Source organism: Peromyscus leucopus, chromosome 18, assembly GCF_004664715.2.
Source record: "Peromyscus leucopus breed LL Stock chromosome 18, UCI_PerLeu_2.1, whole genome shotgun sequence".
Taxonomy (NCBI): Eukaryota; Metazoa; Chordata; class Mammalia; order Rodentia; family Cricetidae; genus Peromyscus; species Peromyscus leucopus.
Genome location: NC_051078.1, coordinates 46,562,547 through 46,583,104, shown reverse-complemented (window position 1 = coordinate 46,583,104; position 20,558 = coordinate 46,562,547). Strand labels below are relative to the sequence as shown.

At 46.6% G+C, this 20,558-nt stretch overlaps 1 protein-coding gene across 3 annotated transcripts in view; it reads right to left on the bottom strand.

The window, feature by feature from the left end:
- Btbd11 (BTB domain containing 11) overlaps positions 1-5,785 on the bottom strand; it is a 267,822-nt gene extending 262,037 nt beyond the window's left edge. For 2 of the 3 annotated variants that reach the window (XM_028883643.2, XM_028883644.2), the window contains exon 1: positions 4,107-5,784. In XM_028883643.2, coding sequence (XP_028739476.1) covers positions 4,107-5,262 — 1,156 coding nt within the window. In that variant the 5' untranslated portion in view covers positions 5,263-5,784. Of the gene's footprint in view, positions 1-4,106 lie in introns of all 3 variants that reach the window. The other variant, XM_028883645.2, reaches the window with a different exon arrangement.
- Positions 5,786-20,558: the final 14,773 nt, after the last annotated feature.

Genomic DNA, 20,558 nt, shown 5'->3' with positions numbered 1-20,558 from the left:
CACAAACTGCTCCAAGGCACCTAGCCCCAGGTGGTCCAGGGGCAAAGCCTGGACCACAAGTGAAGGAGGGCCTTCACTCCTCTCTCCCTTCCCGGCCTTGGCCAGCATCCGGCTTTCTTGGGTCCCTAACAACGATGCCCAATGCCAACAAGAAGTAGTCATAGAAAAGATTGTGTTGTCCTTTATTCACTTATTATCAAAAGGCTGGGATGTTAGGTCTCAAACCCAAGACAAATGGCTGAGGGGCCTATTTACATATCAAAGCGGACCTGGCTGGCAGGTTCTCCCAGCATCCCCCAGTCCTGACCTGTTTCAGGGTAAGGCTGGCATCCAGCCCAGGGGCTGGGCTACCCTTCCCCCAGACAACAGGAAGCAGTCTAAAAAGCACAGGGCCATCATTCCTACCTCATCAGCAACCCCCTTCCTATTTTCTTACCTTTTATAATAAACAAAAGGTAGAACTGTTGGGGTCTCATCTAGAACCTCTCGGCTCTGGCCAGGTACACTTGTCTGGGTATCTCTACTAAAGGCACTTACAGCCCCCCTTTTCCTCTTTTGATCTACCCTTTACCCTCGTGGTCTCCTGGCTCTCCCCTCCCCCCACTCCTCACATGGGCTGGCTCAGGGTCATGCTCATTCTGGACTCTCAAAGATGCTCTGCCTCTGACTACGCTCTCTACAATAAACTTTCTCCTCCACCATACCCAGCAGCAGTATTGGCCATCCTTTTTATTTCTTTTTTCTTTTTTTTATTCACACTGACCTCCACATAGGCGGCATGGTGCACATGCACACAACACACACACACACACACACACACACACACACACCACTTAATAATTAAAAATGAGATTCAAGAAGCTCAAAAGGCAGTTAGCTTCCTTGAGAACATCACTGTACAACACAGTACAACAGCTTGCTCAATTTTACAGGCATCAAGTGTAAGTTCTGGCTGTATATTAGGTCTTCCTATCAGCTTGGAAGCTGTAAAAACACACAAGATTCAGTACTGGCAATTCAGATCTTCAGGTATAAAAGGTGTATAAGTGGGAACGGAGAGAAGAGCAAATTGTATGAGGTCAGCGCTCAACTGTGTGGCTAATGAAGTAGGATGGCCTGCTGACGGGGAAGTCATCGAAGCTGAAGTTACGCATGCACAAGGCTAAGAGAACGGACTCTGAACTAGACCATCTGCACTCAAACAAGAAATGCATGGAAGCTCCATTTGTGCCTCAGTTTCTTGCACCGTCCAAGGGAGATGACAGGAGTACTTTTTGTTTCTTTGTTTGAAACAAGGTCTCATGTAGTCCAGACTGGCCTCAGACTTGGCTGTGCAGCCAAGGATGGTCTTGAACGCCTCATTGTCGACCTCCACTAGTATTACATGCCTGAGTTGTTTATTCGGTGCTGGGGATTGAATGTGGAGCTTTGTGCATGCTAGGCAAGCACTGGATCAGCTGAGCTACATCCTGACAGTAGTACTAGACTAAAGGAACCCAGAGGATCAATATACATATAAAGTGATCCTGGGAACATGTTGACTGTTTTGTCTTTACCTAGTGTCTACTCCGTCCCTGGCATTTAAAAACTGTTCAATAGATATTGAACAACAGTTGAATCCACAAACAAATAAATAAGCGATGTTACTGAGTTAAAGGGGGAATCCATTATGGGAGGTGTGTGGTCCTCAGTAAGGCTTGCAGGTCAGAAAGACTGCCAAGCTTGGTGTTTGGTGTATGGTGTGGATGCCTGAAACATTAATCACTCATTCCTTAGCTCTTCTGTATACATGCCCGGCCATTTTGAACAAGTCCGTAGAGAGATGAAGAGGGCAGGATGAAGTAACAGCGTGTCTTGGGCCAGAAGAGGCTGAAGGCGAGCCCCGAGTCCCAGGAGTTAAGCTGTGTGGTGTGGGGAAGTCTGTGACGGCTTCAAGACCCAACCGCCACTCACTCATCCTGCCCAAAACCAGCCCTGGGGTTTTCTCTCCCCTTAAATTAGCTTTACTCCAAAAGGGATAAACACCAATGTTGTCTTTAAAAGAGGGTAAGATCCCAAAAGTAAAATCTATTTGGGAAAAAGATTGGCTACTAACAGAACTATGAGAGAAGCTGGGGGTATATTGTATTTTAAAACGTGCATTCCGCAGACTAGTGGGCTGAGGCCCAGAAAGTCACCCCAAACAAGTTAGGAGAACGTCAGGCAGAGGGGGGACAGGATGCAGGTGTTTGAAGCCTAGGGGTAAAAAAGGGGATGTGAACTCCCCATAAAAGAAAATTGAGGGAGAGAAAGAACCCCAAGAGGAAGCTAAGGAGTTGGAGTGCTGAGATAACTCAGGTTAAGGGATGATTAGGGGGCGGGGTGCTCTGCAGGGGGAGGAAAACTAAGCAGGTCTGTGCTTTTAGGGTGAGGGTAGGCTTCCAAACAAAGAACAGTTTAAAACTCGGGGCTTTGAAGGTGGACCCCCCATTCTGAAAAAGCACACAGGAAACCTCATGCTCTGTCACCTGATGTTTCCATCCTCAGAGGGATGTCCTGTGTGCTTGCAGCGTGTGCCTGTGTCTGAGCATGTCTGTATGTGCACCGGGAGTATGCCTTAGGGCAACAGAGGGGGAAGGGCGCTGGCAGAGAAGCAGAAGAATCTCGAGGATTTCGATCAAGGCTGATCCTAGCCCCTCCCCCAGCGCGCGCAGACACACGCAGACAGACAGACAGACACACACACAAACACACACACACACACACACACACACACACTAGCTCTGCTCTTTTCTTCCCCTCCCCCACTATGATCACATCCAGGTGAAGGGATCTAGGGAGTCCATCAGAGTAAATTCACAAACGGTTTCAGCTGGAGCTTTATGCCTCGGGAGCCTGCTGGCTCGTTCTTTTGCACACTCACAAGGCACTTGCACACACATGCGCGGTCACACCCACACGTACTCTCTTGGCACTCCAGAAGTCAAGCCAGGCCAGATGCAGCTCTCCTTCGGCTTGGAGGAAACAGACAGGCTGCAACATGAATGAAACCTACCCAGAAAGGCTGCTTTTTCGCTCCGACCACGCAACCTCGGGCCAAACCGCCTGGAATATGTAGCAAAGTTTTATTTCGCTTTTAGAGTCTCCAGTTACTCTTCTACCATTTCCTGTAGAAAATTGAAGCTTTGAAGTGTCTAGCTCAGGCTTTCGCAGAGACCGCCAGCGCGAGCCCCGGAAAACAAACGCCCAGCACCACCCACTCTGCCGTCAGGACGGAAGGTTCAAACCCACCCAGCGCCCTCCAGTGGGGCGCAATGAGGGGATTTCAGAAGCCGCGGAAAAGGACACCCTGAACTGACAACCCCTCCCTCCTGCCCAGGTCCTTGGTGCCTCTCTTTCAGCCAAGTGACAGGGCGGGTAAATTGGAATTCATTGCGTTATCCATCTCTAGGTCTTCCCACCTCCCCCCAGCTCTGGGTTCCAGTGCTCAGGAACTGCTCGGGGAAACTTGGAGCTATGCAGTGTCGCCGTCCCACCGCCAACGCCACCACCACACACATATACCTCCCTCGACATTTTTAGGTCCACCCAGCTCTCCCCTTCCACCTTCGCCACAGCCAGCCATGCCTTCCTAGCGCACCTACAGCGACCCCAGAGGGCCTGGGGCAAGGCAGGGAACTGCATGGCAGAGACGCGAACGCACCTCCTCCAGATCTTAGCCAAACTCGAGTGTGGCACCTTGAAAATCAAACCAGGGTTCTAGAAGATGTGTACTAGACTCAAGCATCTCAAGCCTAATCCGAATAAAATAACATGCTAAATTAAATGTAAAAACAAAAGAGTGTTGGATTTTGCCCGCGTGCTGCGGGAGGCAGCCATCTCCTGGCCCTGCACAGGGGGGCGGAACCCTGTGTGCTCTGGGACCTTTACTACCCGTGTCAACTACGCAGATCCCAAGCTCAGGAATGAACCTGCGGGTTTCTAGCTGTCTTCAGTCTGACCGCCACCTCAAAGACTGCGGACAGCGCGAGTGGCCGGAGAGACGCGGGAGGGGGGCATGAGGCAAACTTAAACCCGGAGTTGACTGAGTTGAGTGAGGGAAGGGAGGCATCCATGCCGCCACTTACCGCTGGCGTTCTTCCCACAGATGAGGTGCTGGTAGGGCTGCAACAGCCCCCAGATTTCCGAGTCGTTGTTGACCGTGTGCTCTAGGGTCTCCACGGTGAATCTGGGCGCTTCGTGAAGCGTGTGGTGGTGGTGGTGGTGGTTGGCGGCGGCGGCGGCGGCTGTGGCTGTGGCCGGCGGGACTGCGGTCGCCGCCGTGGCTGGCGGGGCGCAACAGCTGCTGCCCCCGCTGGCGCTGCTGGCTGCGCTGCAAGGGCCACCGCTCGCCGCTCCCCCTCCAGGCGTCTCGCGCTCCTTATCCGCGGCAGGGACAGCACCCGGGCCTGAGCCGGGGCCTGGGCCAGAACCCGAGCTGGAGCCAGGGCAGGGACCGCTACAGCTACGAGGTAGCCCGGAGGCCAACACCCGCGTGTAGATGTCCCGGAAGAGGCTCTCCATACAGGCGGTCAGGTAGATGGCGGCATGCTCGTGGATGCGCAGCGCCACGCGGCTGTCCACCATCCAGCGGTACACGCGGCCCACGGAGAAGGTGAGGCCGCAGCGCGCCGACTTGCCACGGCCCAAGCGGTCGCCGCCAGCGCTGCTCATGTTGTAGAGGGACAGCGCGGCCAGCGCGGCAGCAGTGCAGTGCGCCGCCAGGCCCCAGGACAGCACAATCTCCATGGCGCTCTGGATCTCGTACTTGGTGCACTTGGCGAAGCGCAGGCTCAGGCGCTGCGCCTCTTTGGCGATGCGCACCAGAGCCCGGCTTACCAGCATCGAGAGCTTGGCCAGTGCGTCCTTGGGCAGGCTGCCGGGGGCCGCTGGGCCTGCCCGGGGATCCCGGGAGCGCAGCAGCAGCAACTCCAGTTCCTGGAGGGTCCAGGGGACCTCGTCGAGGTCCGGCAGCAACCGCGAGCAGTGCTGGCCGGCGCAGTCCAGCCCCTCGGAGTCTTCCACCAGGGCAGTGTTGACGGTGTCGAAGCTGTTGTGCCGGCTGTGCATGGAGTCAGCTAGAGGCGGCCAGCAGCTCCCGCCATACGGAGACGCCGGATGAGAGTCAGAACAGCACAGAGACAAGTTGGAGGAGCGCACAGAGTCCGCCGCACCACCATAACCCGAGTCCAGTGTCAGATCTTCCAACGTTCGCACCACCGGCTTCTTACCTCTTCTGGCCATCGCTGCGCCACTTCATGCTGCAGCCGCCGGGGAGCCGAAGGGAAGGAAAGACAAGGAGCTGTGGGCACCAGGGGCCACGGGGACAGCCCGGCTCCTCGTCGCCTAGGCTCACTTTCCCACCTGGCGTTGCCAGCAAGTGCCACTACTTTCGCTTGCCTCCCTGAGCCGTCACCACTGGAAGATACTCGACAGAGACTGAAATCATCTTCTGGAGTCGGGGCCAGAGCTAGGGCGCACTGAGCCGCAAGCCAGGCCGGGAGGGAAGCTCCTGCTAGGACCCACGCCTTTCATCCAAAATAAAAGTGTCTGGCCCTCTCCTCCCTGGGACCGGACGGATGCAGAAGCCTCTGAAAGCTGGCCACAGTGTCGGTAGGACCGAGATCGCCCCAGATACGGCCGCCGCAGCTCGGCGGGCAGCGGGCTCCCGGCTCCGGGATCCGGGCCGCGGCTCTTTGAGCTCCCGCCCCGCACTAAAGCGCCGTAGCCAGGCGGCTGCAAAACCCTGCTGAGCCCCAGCAAACCTAGGCAGCCAGAGGGCGGGCGTATGCAAAGCAGGGCGCAGAAGAGCCAATGGAATCGGAGGATGCTAATTACTTAGTTTTTTTTTTTTTTTTTAAATTCCTCCTCTCCACACGGCACCGCCCCTCAGACACGCCCCCCCGGCCTTGACCAGGGCCGCAGCTAGGAGGGAGCAGCGGCCTAGGAAACCAGGACCTGTGGAAACATGGAGAAGGAGCCTTGGAAGCCGCCATCCTGCGACTGTCGCTCCCCTAGTTTCTGCGTCCCCTCCCCATCGTCGTTCGTTACACTCAGCGGTTCACAAAGTGTTTGCCTGAGGGTCACTTTGTGTTTTGGCATCTTGGATTCCTTTTTCCCTTCCACCATCCCATTCAAGAAGCATGTTTCTCCTCCTCCCTCTTCATGCACCCTAATTCGTGCTGGTGTCTTGTCTCGGCGTGGGCGTGGGTTTACTCCAGCTGGAGGGAAACAAACCAGGAAAGTAGAGGTGGCAGGCTGATGGATGCCACTGGGAAGCGAATCTCCAGTCACGAACCGCCTGTCACCAGTACTCCTAGGTTTTGGTTCATCCAGCAGGAATGAACACCCACCGCTTAAGGTCAAGGGTTTGCATGCAGCAGGGTGGTTCTCTGCCACTTTGCAGTTCTGGTGGACAATCTTCCAGACGGCTCAGTTTTAAAAGGGGTAAATTTGAGCAGAAGGAGGGTAATCCTTTTCAACTAAAGAAAGACACGTATGCGTGAGTCGGGAGCATTTCTGTGTCTGAGGGCATTGCCTTTGTTGTTTGTATGCCCCCACCTACCCTAGGAGAGACCACGCCTCATTCATCGGAGGATCCACAGCTCCTACACAATCCTGCTTCTGCAAGAAGCCCACCCAGATCTTCCAAAAATGCCTTGGGTGTTTCCACCACCCCACCCTCTTGGATGGCTTCAAATTTCTGGGCCCTTATTGCCCTAGGTCGATACCATTTATTTACCTGCCTGGTTTCCACATTGGGCTGGGGAGTTGTGGTAAGTATTATGAGTTGATGAGGGAAGGACATGCTCTGAACTGCTCAACAACGGCCAACAGGGATGTGAAACAACACTCAGCATCACTGATCATCAGGGAAACTACAAATCAAAACCATTGCAGCCTGTGAGGACTGCAATCATCAAAAAGTCGAAAGACTACAAGCATCAGCAAGGGTGTGGAGAAAAAAATGAACCTTGTAATTAGTGGGAAGGGAAAATTAATATAGCCATTATAGAAAAAAATGCTGAAGATTTCCCCAAAAACACAAATTAGAAGTACTATGGGATCCAATAACCCCACATCTGGATTTTCATCCAAAGGAATAAAATCACTATCTGAAAGATCTATTTGCACTCCTGTGTTCAGTGAAGCATAATTTGCTAACCAAGACATAGAATATTGTTCAGACTCCAAAAAGAAGAAAATCTTGCCATTTCTGACAAATGACCAATCTGAAAGACGTCATTATGCTAAGGGAAATATCTCACCTGTATGTGACTCTAAAAAGAATTACACTTGCAGTAATAGACAGAATTATGATGGTGACTGGGTGCTGGGGGGAGGGGAAGAGGGATTTGTTCAACATACAGACTTGCAGTTATAGATTATTGAGTTTTACAGCTCTAGAACATGGCATCTGTACAGCATGGCATCTATAGTGAACAATGATGTGTGTGCGAAGTTTTCTATGTGTTCTTATCAGGCAGAGGGAAAGGTCACATGTATGAGTTGAGAGATGTTAATTATCTTGATTATGGTAATCATTTACAATGCATATATTAAATATCACATAGTATACCTTAAATGCCTATAATTTTTATTTGTCACTCATATCTCAGTTAAGATGGGGGTGAGAGAGTGGGGTACCTGTGGATTACCTGCTATTTATCCCACATATCCTACATCATCCTATACTTTCCATCTGAATCTATATCCATATCAACTTGTTCCCTCTCCTGCTTTCCACAAACTATGTAATCTGAGAGTCTTCCAAAAGTCCAATTCCCATTTTGTCATACAATGGGCTGGAGAGATGTCTCAGAGGTTAAGAGAGTGCTCTTCCAAAGGTCCTGAGTTCAATTCCCAGCAACCACATGGTGGCTCACAACCATCTGTAATAAGATCTGGTGCCCTCTTCTGGCCTGCAGTCATACATGCTGTATACATAATAAATAAATAAATCTTAAAAAAAAAAAAAAAAGTCATGAGCCCCCATTTTGTCATACAAAGAAACCCCAAAACCAAAACCAAAAAACACAAAAATACTCACATAAAAAAGTGAAGGTTCTCTCTCTCTCTCTCTCTCTCTCTCTCTCTCTCTCTCTCTCTCTCTCTCTCTCTCTCTCTCTGTGTGTGTGTGTGTGTGTGTGTGTGTCTGTCTGTCTGTCTGTCTGTCTTGAAGGTACCTAAAATTCACACTGATTAGCTGGCTTCCAGGAATCCCACACCATTGCCACACTCTCTTTCTATAATATCATATGAATTCTTCTCTGACCTCCTAACACGCCAGACTACCCACACATATGGGGGGGGGGACCTCTCTCACATACAGCTCTTGCCTGCTCTGGGCTCTAACCTTCTTGGCATCTGATGTTCCAGCTGCTGCAATGCCTTTGCAGATGCTGTTCCCTCTATGCAAATGCTTCCCCCTTCTTCCCTGCCTGGAAAACTCCTTTCTTCTCATTCTCTAGGATTTGGCTCCCCTTGTCAGTACTCGAAGTTTTTTTCCCTGGTGCTGCCCACTTTCCATCCAGTCATGAGAAGGTATCCCCATCCACGTGGCTCAGTGCTTGTTCTAGAGCCCTTTTCATTTGTCTGCATGATTTCCTGGCCATCTTGTCCACTTCAAGCCCATATGCTGAAGACACTTGGATGATGAGTACTCAGTAGAGCACAGACCTCAAAGACCTGGAGATGCCTTGTGTGTGCGGAGGAAACTCACCACAAAGCAATGCCCTTCACACTGACTCATTTTCTTCTGTGATGTGAGGTCAACCTGGCTGGCTGTCTTTGCCACTTTCCCAGCCATGTGTCCCAAGCTCATCCATTCCATCCATTTTCACATCTCTGAGATGCCCAGTCAGCCGACCTTAAAGAGCTGTGCAACTGAAACAAGGTTCCACATATTATAATAACCAGAAAGTATGGTGCTTTGAATAGGTATGGCCCCCATAGACTCTGGCCTTGTTAGAGTAGACGTGGCCTGTTGGAGGAGGGGTGTCACCATGGAGGCAGGCTTCGAGGTCTCATATATACTCAAGCCATGCCCACCCAGCGTGGCGGTGTTTTTCCTGCTGCCTGAGGGTCAGGTGGTAGAACTCTCAGCTCTTCCAGCACCATGTCTGCCTGCTTCCTGCCATGCTTCTCACCATGACAATAATGCAGTAAACCTCTGAAACTGTAAGCCAGCCCCAATGAAATGTTTTCCTTTATAGGAGTTGCCATGGTCATGGTGTCTCTTCACAGTGAAAGAACCCCTCACTAAGACAACATTTGTTAGTATATTTTACACTTCCCTCTTTTTTCACAAAGCTTGTGGAGTCAGAAGAAAAGAAAATGAGCATTATTTATAAAGTAAAGCTGCCCCAGCTGGAAGGCATTGCCATATCTAACAGAAATGCTTCTCTTCTGAAGCTTCAGATGTACATTTGTCTCCCCTTCCCTTCCAGATAGCACACACTCCTTAAAAGCTGGGACCTTGCATCTAACATAGGGCCAGTACTGATGCCCATACTTCTTAGCACTGTAAATAAACAGCAGCCTACTCCAAATATTTCACAAAGGTAAAATCTTTTGTTAATAACATTGAATGACCAAGAGTGAGTGACTACTAACACTGCCAAGAATAAGCCCAGCAGCAGAATGATAAAGGTCCCATAAGATTGGAAGTGTCAGTCTGCAAAAAGAGGGGGGGGGATGAGGATGAGAATGATGAAGGTCCTATAAGACTGGAGATGTCAGTCTGCAAAAAGAGGAGGGTGGGGGAAAGAGAGGATGAGGATGAGAAGGAGGAGAAATAAAAGCGGTCAAAGTTCCACTTGACAGAGATAACCAACGCTAACAATTTGTATTGCTTCCTGTCTTTGAAATGTTCCCTCTGCTGTTTTCTCTGGAAGGTGTATGTGTGTGTCTGTGTAGGTCAATATAGTAACACATTGCTTTTATCTTGCTATAATAAAGCACTATAGACAAGGCAACTTATAAAAGCATTTCTTTAGGCTTATGTTTCCAGAGTGTTTGAGTCCACAATGGCGGACCCGAGGCAGCAGGCAGCTGGACCAGAAGCTGCTCACATCTTAACCACAAGCCCAAGGGGAGAGAGAGGACGTAAGATGGCTACAGTCTTTAAAGTCTCAAAGCCCTCCTCCAGTGAGACACCTCCTTAGCTCCCCCAGACCATGCCACCAACTGGGAACATGTTCAAATATCTGCGCCTATGGGGGACATTCTTACATAAGCCACCACAGGATTCTTCGGTAAGTTATCTTGCATTCTGATTTCTCCTCAAACATTTCTCTGAGCCTTATAGTGCAATCATTTCTCCCATGGTAGTAAAATCTACCCTAAATATTTTACTTTTGTGACTAGAAAATATTCTATTGTATAAAAATTTAAAACACTGAAGAAAGAAATTGAAGAAGACGCTAGAGGACAGAAACACCTCCCGTGTTCAGGGATTAGAGGCCAAAAGCTATTTACAGATCCAATTCAATCCCCATCAAAATGCCAGCGACATCCTGCACAGGGAATCAAACAAGCCAGTCAATAAATGGGATAAAGAGGTGATGAAAACAACTGACAGTTCTCAAAAGATGAAATAAAAATGGCCAATGAGCACACGAAAAAAAGTTCAACCTCGATAGCCTAAGAGAAACGTGCATTAGAATTACACTGGGATTCCACCTCATCCTAGTCAGAAAGGCAGTCATTAAGAAAACAAATAAGGCCAGGTGGTGGTGGTGGCGGCGGCGGCGGCGGCGGCGGCGGCGGCGGCGGCGGCGGCGGCGGCGGCGGCGGCGGCGCACGCCTTTAATCCCAGCACTCGGGAGGCAGAGCCAGGCGGATCTCTGTGAGTTGAAGGCCAGCCTGGGCTACAGAGCGAGATCCAGGACAGGCACCAAAGATACACAGAGAAACCCTGTCTTGAAAACAAACAAATAAAAACAAATACTGGCACAGATACAGGTAAAAGCTCACCTTTTTACAGAGCTACTGGTAATGTGAAGTATCTGTGTCTGTGGAAATAAGAATGCGGTTCCTCATAAAACTAAAGATAGATCTATCGTATGACTCCAAGGACTCCAGGTCAGTGTTTCACAGAGACACTTGCACGTCAGTGTTTATTGCACCACTATTTATAATAGCCGAGTTATGGAGCTAAGCTAGCTGGTCAAACAGCAGAGGAATGGGTAAAGAAAATGTGGTACATATGCAAGAAAAATAAAGCTATATTGTTTGCAGAAAAATGGACGCATGTGGAGAGGATCATTGAAAAGGAATTGTTAGTTTCAGACAAGGGTCATACGATTTCTCTCATGCACAGCTGCTTGATTTTATATAGATACATAGGATCATGTCCCTACATCTGATAGGGAAATAGAAGAAGATCCATCAAGAAGAATAAAGGGACCAATGGGTGTGTGAAAGAGAGAGAGAGAGAGAGAGAGAGAGAGAGAGAGAGAGAGAGAGAGAGAGAGAGGAGGGAGATGTAAAGGGGGAAGTGCTCAATGTGTGCTTTATATGGCTATGAAAATGTTCTGACGCTGTACACTGAATAGACATGAAAACTGAATCCCATTGCTTGCTTTCCAATTTGGTCGTTCCTGCTCATTTATTCACGTGTATTATTTTGGAGTGGGCCTCTTTGTACCTAAATAAGGCTTCAAAACTTCTCTATATCTGTTATCTTTTAAAAAATACAAATATATACTACACATGCACTAAAGATTCAAAATAAGCAAAAGACATGATACTGTATTACTAGGATTAGTTGGTCTGTTGGAATCCAAAGATTTAGAAAAGTTTTGTATCAGTTACTCCTTTCATTACTGAGACAAAAATCCCTGATGATAGCAACGTAAGGGATGAAGGATTTGCCCTGAACCATGAGGGCAAATTTCCCCATCTTGATGGAGGAATCATGGCAGTAAGAGCATCTGGTCACACTGCATCCAGACTCAGGAAGCAAGGAAAGACGAACAGCAGATGAACTGGGCTCTTCCCTCTCCCCTTTTGCCTCAGCCTGGGCCCTCAGCGCACTAGCCATCATGGGTCTTCTTGCCTCAGTTAACACAGCTGGGAAACTTCCTCATAGATGTGTCTGGAGGGTTTTCTCCTAGGTGACTCTAGATCCTGTCAAGTTTCCATAACCATCACAGGTGCCTTGCTGGCTGTGTGCCCTGACACAACATTGGGGCTCTCTTGGGGGAGGATGGCTTGCTAGTGTGTCTCAAATGCACGTCCCTTATGACTTTGCAAAAATTAATAATACCTGGAGTATTCCTTGCATATTTTTCAAAAGCAACGTAAGTTGCTTTGAATAATTTTGTTTTAACATAAGATTTTGGGAAACAAGTGTCCTTTAGTAAAGAAAATTGGAAGGGATTACAGCCTGTTCACACAAGGGAACAGTAAGCAGGTGCAAAGAGTAACAATGGTGAGCTTTATTCCACAGCCACAGACTATCATGTTGGTGTGCAGAGAAGTGTTCTAAGTGTAGGCTTTGGGGTGTGTATATGTACAAAGTATGACCTCACACATGATCTGACTTGCAGAAAAATGCTTGATGAAAAACTAATACATGCATGACTAAGGGCTTTCTTGAAAGGATGGGAAAGCTAACTATAAATATGTTCTTTGGATTTGTAGTGGTTTCTTATTACATTTTTTCATGCAATGTATTTTTATCATTTTCCCCTCCCCCAACTACTCCCAGGACTTTTGTTTATTCTAGTCCTGTCTCTGATGTTTTCTTCTTTAGATTTTTTTTTTTAATTCTAGTCAGGCATAGTGTTGCACACCTTTAATTCTAGGATTCAGGCAGAGGTAAGTGGATCTCTGTGAGTTCACAGCCAGCTTGGTCTACTAGTGAGTTCCAGGACAGCCAGGGCTATGTCGAGAGACCCTGTGGCAAAACAAAACAAAAACATCTGAACTTTTTACAATAAACAGGTACTGATATTTACCAAAGCCGTAATACTTTTCAGTAGAAAATAAAATTATTTTCTGTCCATGACTTTGAACACTTCCAGTCAATCCAAGTACTAAGGACTTCTTCACCCGTCAGCCGTCTATAAACAGAAAAGCGTTGACTCTCCCAGCAACTACCATGCCAAGCAGCCTATTCCCTGCGGCTCATCCGCCCATCTCATCTCTCCCAGCATCTGCCACGCACTGGGGCTGTACCAAGCAGTGCCACTTGGGTTTAGAGCCTGGCTCTGCGCCTTACAAGCAGGCTGTAGCCCCAAGCAAATTTCTTAGCCTCACTGTGCCTAACTGTGCCTTCCTTTTTCATCGTTAATTGAAGCGAAAAAGACATGTTCCTCAAAAGCTCAGCGGCAAGGTTTAAATGTTAGGATCAGGTCTCTCAGGTAGGACAATGGCTGCTGCTGTTGCTATCTGAGGTTGGGGGACTGCGCCCTAAGCTCCACGCACCTCTGTTTTCTGCAAGAGCCTCCCACTGGTTAGCCCTGCTAGGCCTCTGGAGGGTTGGGGAGTCTGGGAAAGAAAGTTCCACGTGAATCAGGTGGGCAAGGCAGAACCCTGGAAGAGCCTGAAGGAGCCATGAGCACAGGAAGGCAAGCCATTCGGAGGTCATTACGATACTGCAAGCCGCCTCTACACATTTTCAGAGGCGAAGCTTCACCGGTGTTTACCCACCGGTGTTTACCCATCATTCCCGCTCTCCTTTCTCTGGTAGCACAGTTCATCACCTCCCACACACAGTTCCCAGGAGCCTCTCACTGGGACTCATTTCCCCTCAGACTCTACTCTGGTAGGAGGATCACTTTTCTAAAACAATTCTCAGCCATATCAGAAAGGAATAGTGTTAATCTCTGTCCAACTTCATTATCTTCCCTCCTGTTCAGCCACCAGGTCCCTCACTCCCTAAAACTCATTATAGATTCTTAAACATAGGGAATGTCTTTACCAACTCTGTGGCCTTTGTATTAAATGCTAGTGTGTAAAAGAAAAAAGAAAGAAAGGAAGGAAAGAAGAAGGGAGGGAGGGAGGGAGGGAGGGAGGGAGGTGCCTGTTGACCTCTCTTCCATATCTTTCAAAATCTAGCTAACTGCCCTTCTGTTCTGCCCTATGGAGCTGGCCCCTCCATTTGCTTCTTTGAAGCCTTGAACACTCACCTCATGACAGAACTTGCCAGTAATTGCTAGCTATAAGCAATATCTGCAGCAGCTGCTGTAGTTGCCTTTTGCATTTTTCTCTCTGTGTGTGACAGAACGGTGCTTATAAATGTTACTCTCAAGGTCATAAAGACCCAGGTTAAAATACTGGCAGATATTTTCAGTTGTATTTCTAACTGATGAATTTGTATTTACTAAATGTATATACATATATATTTCTCTTGTAGTACAGGAAGTTGAATTTAGGACCTTGTGCATGCTGGTTAGACAAGCATTGAGCAAAATACCCCCACCCCCATGTGTTAATTTTTTTTCTGTTAGGAAGATCATAATGCCAGCCAACCTGATAGGATTGGGGATATGAGATGATGAAAATACCGAGTGCATAGAAAAGCTCCAACAAATGCTACTGTGGTGGATTGAATGAGAAATGTCCTTAAGAGGCTCGTGTGTTTGAATACCTGGTTTCCTGTTAGTAGCACTGCTCCAGGGAGGTTATGGAACTTTTGGGCAATAGGACCTTGCTGGAGGATCTCTCTCTCTCTCTCTCTCTCTCTCTCTCTCTCTCTCTCTCTCTCTCTCTCTCTCTCTCTCTCCTGTGTGAAACTTAAGATCAGCTGTGTTCCTGCTTCTGCCCCATGCCACATTTTCTAGGCCATCATGACATGATGAACACTGAGCCAAAACACTTCCTTAAATTGTTTTGGCCATGATATGTTATCACAGCATCAGGAAAGTATTGCCCAGTATTTTAGCCAGAGTGCTGCTGTACTGAATATACTGATCTATAATCTACTTTTTCATTAAAATGTATCACAGTTTCAACCCTCAGATGTTTTCGTATATTTTCTTGCTTTTTTATTTTGATTTTATTCAGACAGAAAGTTGATGAATGTCCTCTCCTCCCATCACCCACAATCACTATTACTGACTTCGCTTTTTCCCACTGAGTGTGTGTGTGTGTGTGTGTGTGTGTGTGTGTGTGTGTGTGTGAGCCAGTGGAGACCAGAGGTCAGTGTAACCTTCCTCAATTACTCCCATGATTTTTTTTTTAAGACAGGATTTCTAACTGAATCTAGAGCTCACCAATTAGCCAGACTGGCTGACCAAGGAGCTCCAGGCGGGGTGGAGACAGGCAGTCTCCGCCCCCCCTCCCCCAGTACTGGAGCTATGAATGTGTGCCATTATGCTGGGGATCTGAACTCAAGTCTACATACTTGTGCAGCAAGCTTTTTATTCTTGATGGTCATGAACTACAGATAGAATTTCAACATATGACCCTTTCTCTGTCACGTACATTGTAAGTAATTCTCTATGGCTTGTTATTTTCCTCACTTTGAATTTATTTACTCATTTTACAATATAAATTTTTGTTTTCTCGTAGTTAAATTTGTCAGTTTTTCTCTTGAAAGGTTGGTAAATTTGGAATGGTCTGACCCCTTTTCAAGAGTAAAATATTGTCAGTATTTTATCTTATCTCACATCTTTACATTTAACTTCAAAATCTTTAGTTCATCCCTGTTTCTCCAGACCTTGGCCAACATCAACACCACTTGATTTCTAAACTGACCTTACGTGTCTTTGAAGGATATAAAAGGGACCTCTTCAGTTAGAAAATGCATTAGTCAGTGTCCTCTAGAGGAACAGAACTGATAGAAACAGAAATATATATATTTATATATATATTTATATATGCATGTGTGTATGTATAAATATATGTATATATAAATATATGTATATATTTGTGTGTGTATGTAGCTCTATCAGTTCTGTTATATCTGGGATTTATTAGAGTCGCTTACAGGGCATGATCCAGTTAGTCCAGCAATGTCTGTCTGCCAATGGAAAGTCCAAGACTCCAGTAGTTAGTTGTTCAGCCCATGAGGCTGAATGTCTCTCCTGGTCTTCAGTAGACAGTGGAGTCACAAGGGAGTAGGCTCTAATGCCAGTGAGAGCCAGGGCAAGCAGGCAAAGAGCCAAAGCGTCCTTCTTCCATGTCCTTTATATAGGCTGGCACCAAAAGGTATGGCCCAGATTGAAGGTGGATCTTCCTACTTCAAACGATTTAATTAAGAAAAATCACTCACAGGTATACCCAGCTGCGGCGAGCTCCTCGACCAGCGAGGAAGAACGACCACCACGCAAGGATTCTTCTCAGATCACACTTTACTGGAGCGCCTCTTGGTTAAGGGAGAGCGGGAGGTGAGGGGCCCCGAGGACTAAAATGCAGCTGCTTATATAGGGAATCAGGCAAATGTGTCGTACTGTGATTGGGTCCCGCCAGAATGCAAGCACGGGGAGTCACGGGATAGGCTGAGGACATAAGGCCAATTACCATACTCGTGCATCATAGCCAAATATGGAGTTGTTTACAGCTAGGCTACCAGGAAGCCAGCACCATCTTAGAATGGCGGCTCCCTACACCCAGCCACTTGGGTTTTAGTTAATTCCATACATAGTCAAGTCGACAACCAAGAATAGCCATCATAGAGATGTTGGTTCATTTACTGTTTTATTATATCTGGGAACATCACATGAATTTCTCAGGAGCAACACCCCAAATGTAAAATAGGGAAGCAGATTCAATCTGCTTCCTAAGCAAGGTAGACATCCCTGGCCCCTCCCACACCCTGCTTTCCATCAGAAGTATGAGACACTTGATCCATGTTAGGCCAGAGAGACAAAAGCCCTGTTATTATGGGGAGGGCAGTGGTAGTTGAAAAAAAAGCATGCCAAAATTTTATTTTGATTTGAAAGAACTTTTCAGAGCTTTATTTGTTCCAAGCATCCTTTAAACATTTTAAATACCATCCAATGAAGTGTTTCAGGCACTATTTCAATACCGATTATGTTTCCTGTCCTTGAGGACAATGCCTTGCTTCAATAGGCATTACCGGCTCAGCAAGGCTGTGATGTCAAAGCTCACCAATCCCATTCTTCCTCTCCTTTGCTCTTTGCCTAAATATTGTAGCTGAAACCATTACTCATAAAATGAAGCAATTAACATGTCTGTAAATACACTTCAGGACAAACAAGGCAGCTCCACAGCCAGAGACTTCATTCTGGTTCTTGCAGAGCCTACCCACATAGTAGATAATCAGCCAATTCTTGCTAAATACACAAGTATGAATGTGCAGGGGAAAGAAGAATAGCTGTTAATTCTATAGAGAACAAAGGCAAAGGGCATGCAGTGGAATTTTATAGAGACACTGAAGTCTTTAAAATCACAACTTCAGTTATTGTTTGTTTAACTTATAGAGTTTTCCATTTTGTGTTCCACAGAACATTAGCAAAAAAATAATGAAATTTGAAAGTTTGTGAGCCACTGAATGCTCTCTCTCAGTTTTGGAGACCCATGACAAACATTTGTACGTGAAAGCCCCTGTTTAGGAGCTGGAGAAAGGGCTCTGTGGGTAAGGCACGCGCTGCCAAGCCTGACAACCCGAGTTTGGTCCCCAGGATCCACGAGGTGAAAGAAGGAAACTGACTCCCACAAGTTGTTCTGCGACCTCCACATGCACACTGTGGCGAGCACTTGTACACACACACACACACACACACACACACACACACACACACTGTGGCGAGCACTTGTACACACACACACACATACACACACTGTGGCGAGCACTTGTACACACACACACACACACTGTGGTAAGCACTTGTACACACACACACACACACTGTGGCGAGCACTTGTACACACACACACACACACACTGTGGTAAGCACTTGTACACACACACACACATACACACACACATACACACACACACTGTTAGTTTCTGCAGCATGGAGACATGTTTTTTATTAATTAACTCCATAAGGATGCAAATATGTTTTTGCAATAAATGATTCCAAGAAAATCAGGAACAAGACAAGGCTGTCTACTCTTCCCATACTTATTCAACATAGAACTTGAAGTTCTAGCCAGAGCAATAAGACAACAAAAGGAGATCAAGGGGATACCAATTGGAAAGGAAGAAGTCAAACTTTCTCTATTTGCAGATGATATGATAGTATACATACGTGACCCCAAAAATTCTAACAGGGAACTCCTACAGCTGATAAACTCCTTCAGTAAGGTGGCAGGATACAAGATTAACTCAAAAAAAAAAAAATCAGTAGCCCTCCTATACACAAATGATAAATGGGCTGAGAAAGAAATCAGAGAAACATCACCCTTTACAATAGCCACAAATAATATAAAATACCATGGGGTAACTCTAACTAAGCAAGTGAAAGACCTGTATAATAAAAACTTTAAGTCTCTGAAGAAAGAAATCAAAGAAGATATCAGAAAATGGAAAGATCTCTCATGCTCATGGATAGGTATTAACATAGTAAATTAACATAGTAAAAATGGCAATCTTACCAAAAGCAATCTACAGATTCAATGCAATCCCCATCAAAATCCCAACACTATTCTTCACAGATCTGGAAAGAACAATATTCAACTTCATTTGGAAAAACAAAAAACCCAGGAAAGCTAAAAGAATCCTGTACAATAAAACAACTTCTGGAGGCATCACGATCCCTGACTTCAAGATTTACTATAGAGCTACAGTAATAAAAACAGCTTGGTATTGGCATAAAAACAGACATGTAGACATGTGGAATCGAATTCAAGACCCTGACATTAATCCACACACCTATGAACATATGATTTTCGAAAAGAGGCCCAAACTGTACCATGGAAAAAAGAAAGCATCTTCAACAAATGGTGCTGGCACAACTGGATATTAACATGCAGAAGTTTGAAAATAGATCCATATCTGTTGCCATGCACAACATTCAAGTCCAAGTGGATCAAAGACCTAAACATAAATCCAGTTACACTGAACTTGATAGAAGAGAAAGTAGGAAGTCGTCTTGAACACATTGGCACAGGAGATCACTTCCTAAATATAACACCAGCAGCACAAACATTGAGAGCAACAATTAATAAATGGGACCTCCTGAAACTGAGAAGCTTTTGTAGAGCAAAGGACACAGTCAATAAGACAAAATGACAGCCTACAGAATGGGAAAAGATCTTCACCAACCCCACATCTGACAGAGGGCTGATCTCCAAAATATATAAAGAACTCAAAAAGCTAGACTTCAAAATACTGAACAAGCCAATTAAAATAATGGACTACAGAGCTTAACAGAGAATTCTCAACAGAAGAATTTCAAATGGATGAAAGACATTTAAGGAATTGCTCAACATCCTTAGTCATCAAGGAAATGCAAATCAAAACGACTCTGAGATACCATCTTACACCTGTCAGAATGGCTAAGATCAGAAACATTGAAGGCAGCTTATGTTGGAGAGGATGTGGAGCAAGGGGAACACTCCTCCACTGTTGGTGGGAATGCTAACTTGTACAGCCACTCTGGAAATCAGTATGGCAGTTTCTCAAAAAATTGGGAATCAGTCTTCCTCAAGACCCAGCTATACCACTCTTGGGCATATACTCAAGGAATTCTCAATCTTACCACAAGGACACTTGCTCAACTATGTTCACATCAGCATTGTTTGTAATAGCCAGAACCTGGAAACAACCTAGATGCCCTTCAACTGAAGAATGGATAAAGAAAATGTGGCACATATACACAACGGAGTGCTACTCAGCAGTAAAGCACAGTGATATCATGAAATTTTCAGGCAAATGGATGGAACTAGAAAATATCATCCTGAGTGAGGTAACCCAGATTCAGAAGGATAAACATGGTATGTACTCACTCATAAGTGGATACTAGATGTAGGGCAAGGGATGGCCAGACTGTAGCCCACGGCTTCGTAGAGGCTAGCTGGCAAGGAGGGACCCTGGGAGGGACACATGGATAGCCCAGTGAAGTAGAAGTGGATGGGTTCTGCATGAGTGGGCTGGGGGTGGGGGGTGGCGGAGGGTAAGGAATGGAGGGTGGAGCTGGAGTGGGGACAGAGTGGGAGAGCAGGGAAGGAGATACCATGACAGATGAAGACATTATGGGAGTGGGAAGAGGCAGAGCATGTCTGTCTGCATGTGGGTGTGTACATGTGAATGCAGTGCCTGCAGAGGCAGAAAAGGGTGTCATATCCCATGGAGCTGGAGTCACAGGTGGCTGTGAGCCGCCCTACATGGGTGCTGAGAATTGAACTCAGGTCCTCTGAATAGTGGCTCTAAACCACTGAACCGTCTCTCCAGACCCCCAAATTAAGTTCTATTGTGATCACTTAGATGCCCTAGGGGTCTCTCAGAGGGTTCTTTCATATTTATTTAATAAACAAAGAAGATACTAACTACCTATTGCTATATAAAGTATTGTTCCAAAATGTGGAACTTTCAAACAGCAAACATTTATTATCTCAGTTTGTAGCACAGCTTAGATGTGACCTCTACCTCAGAATTCCATAGACTTCAAAACAAGAGG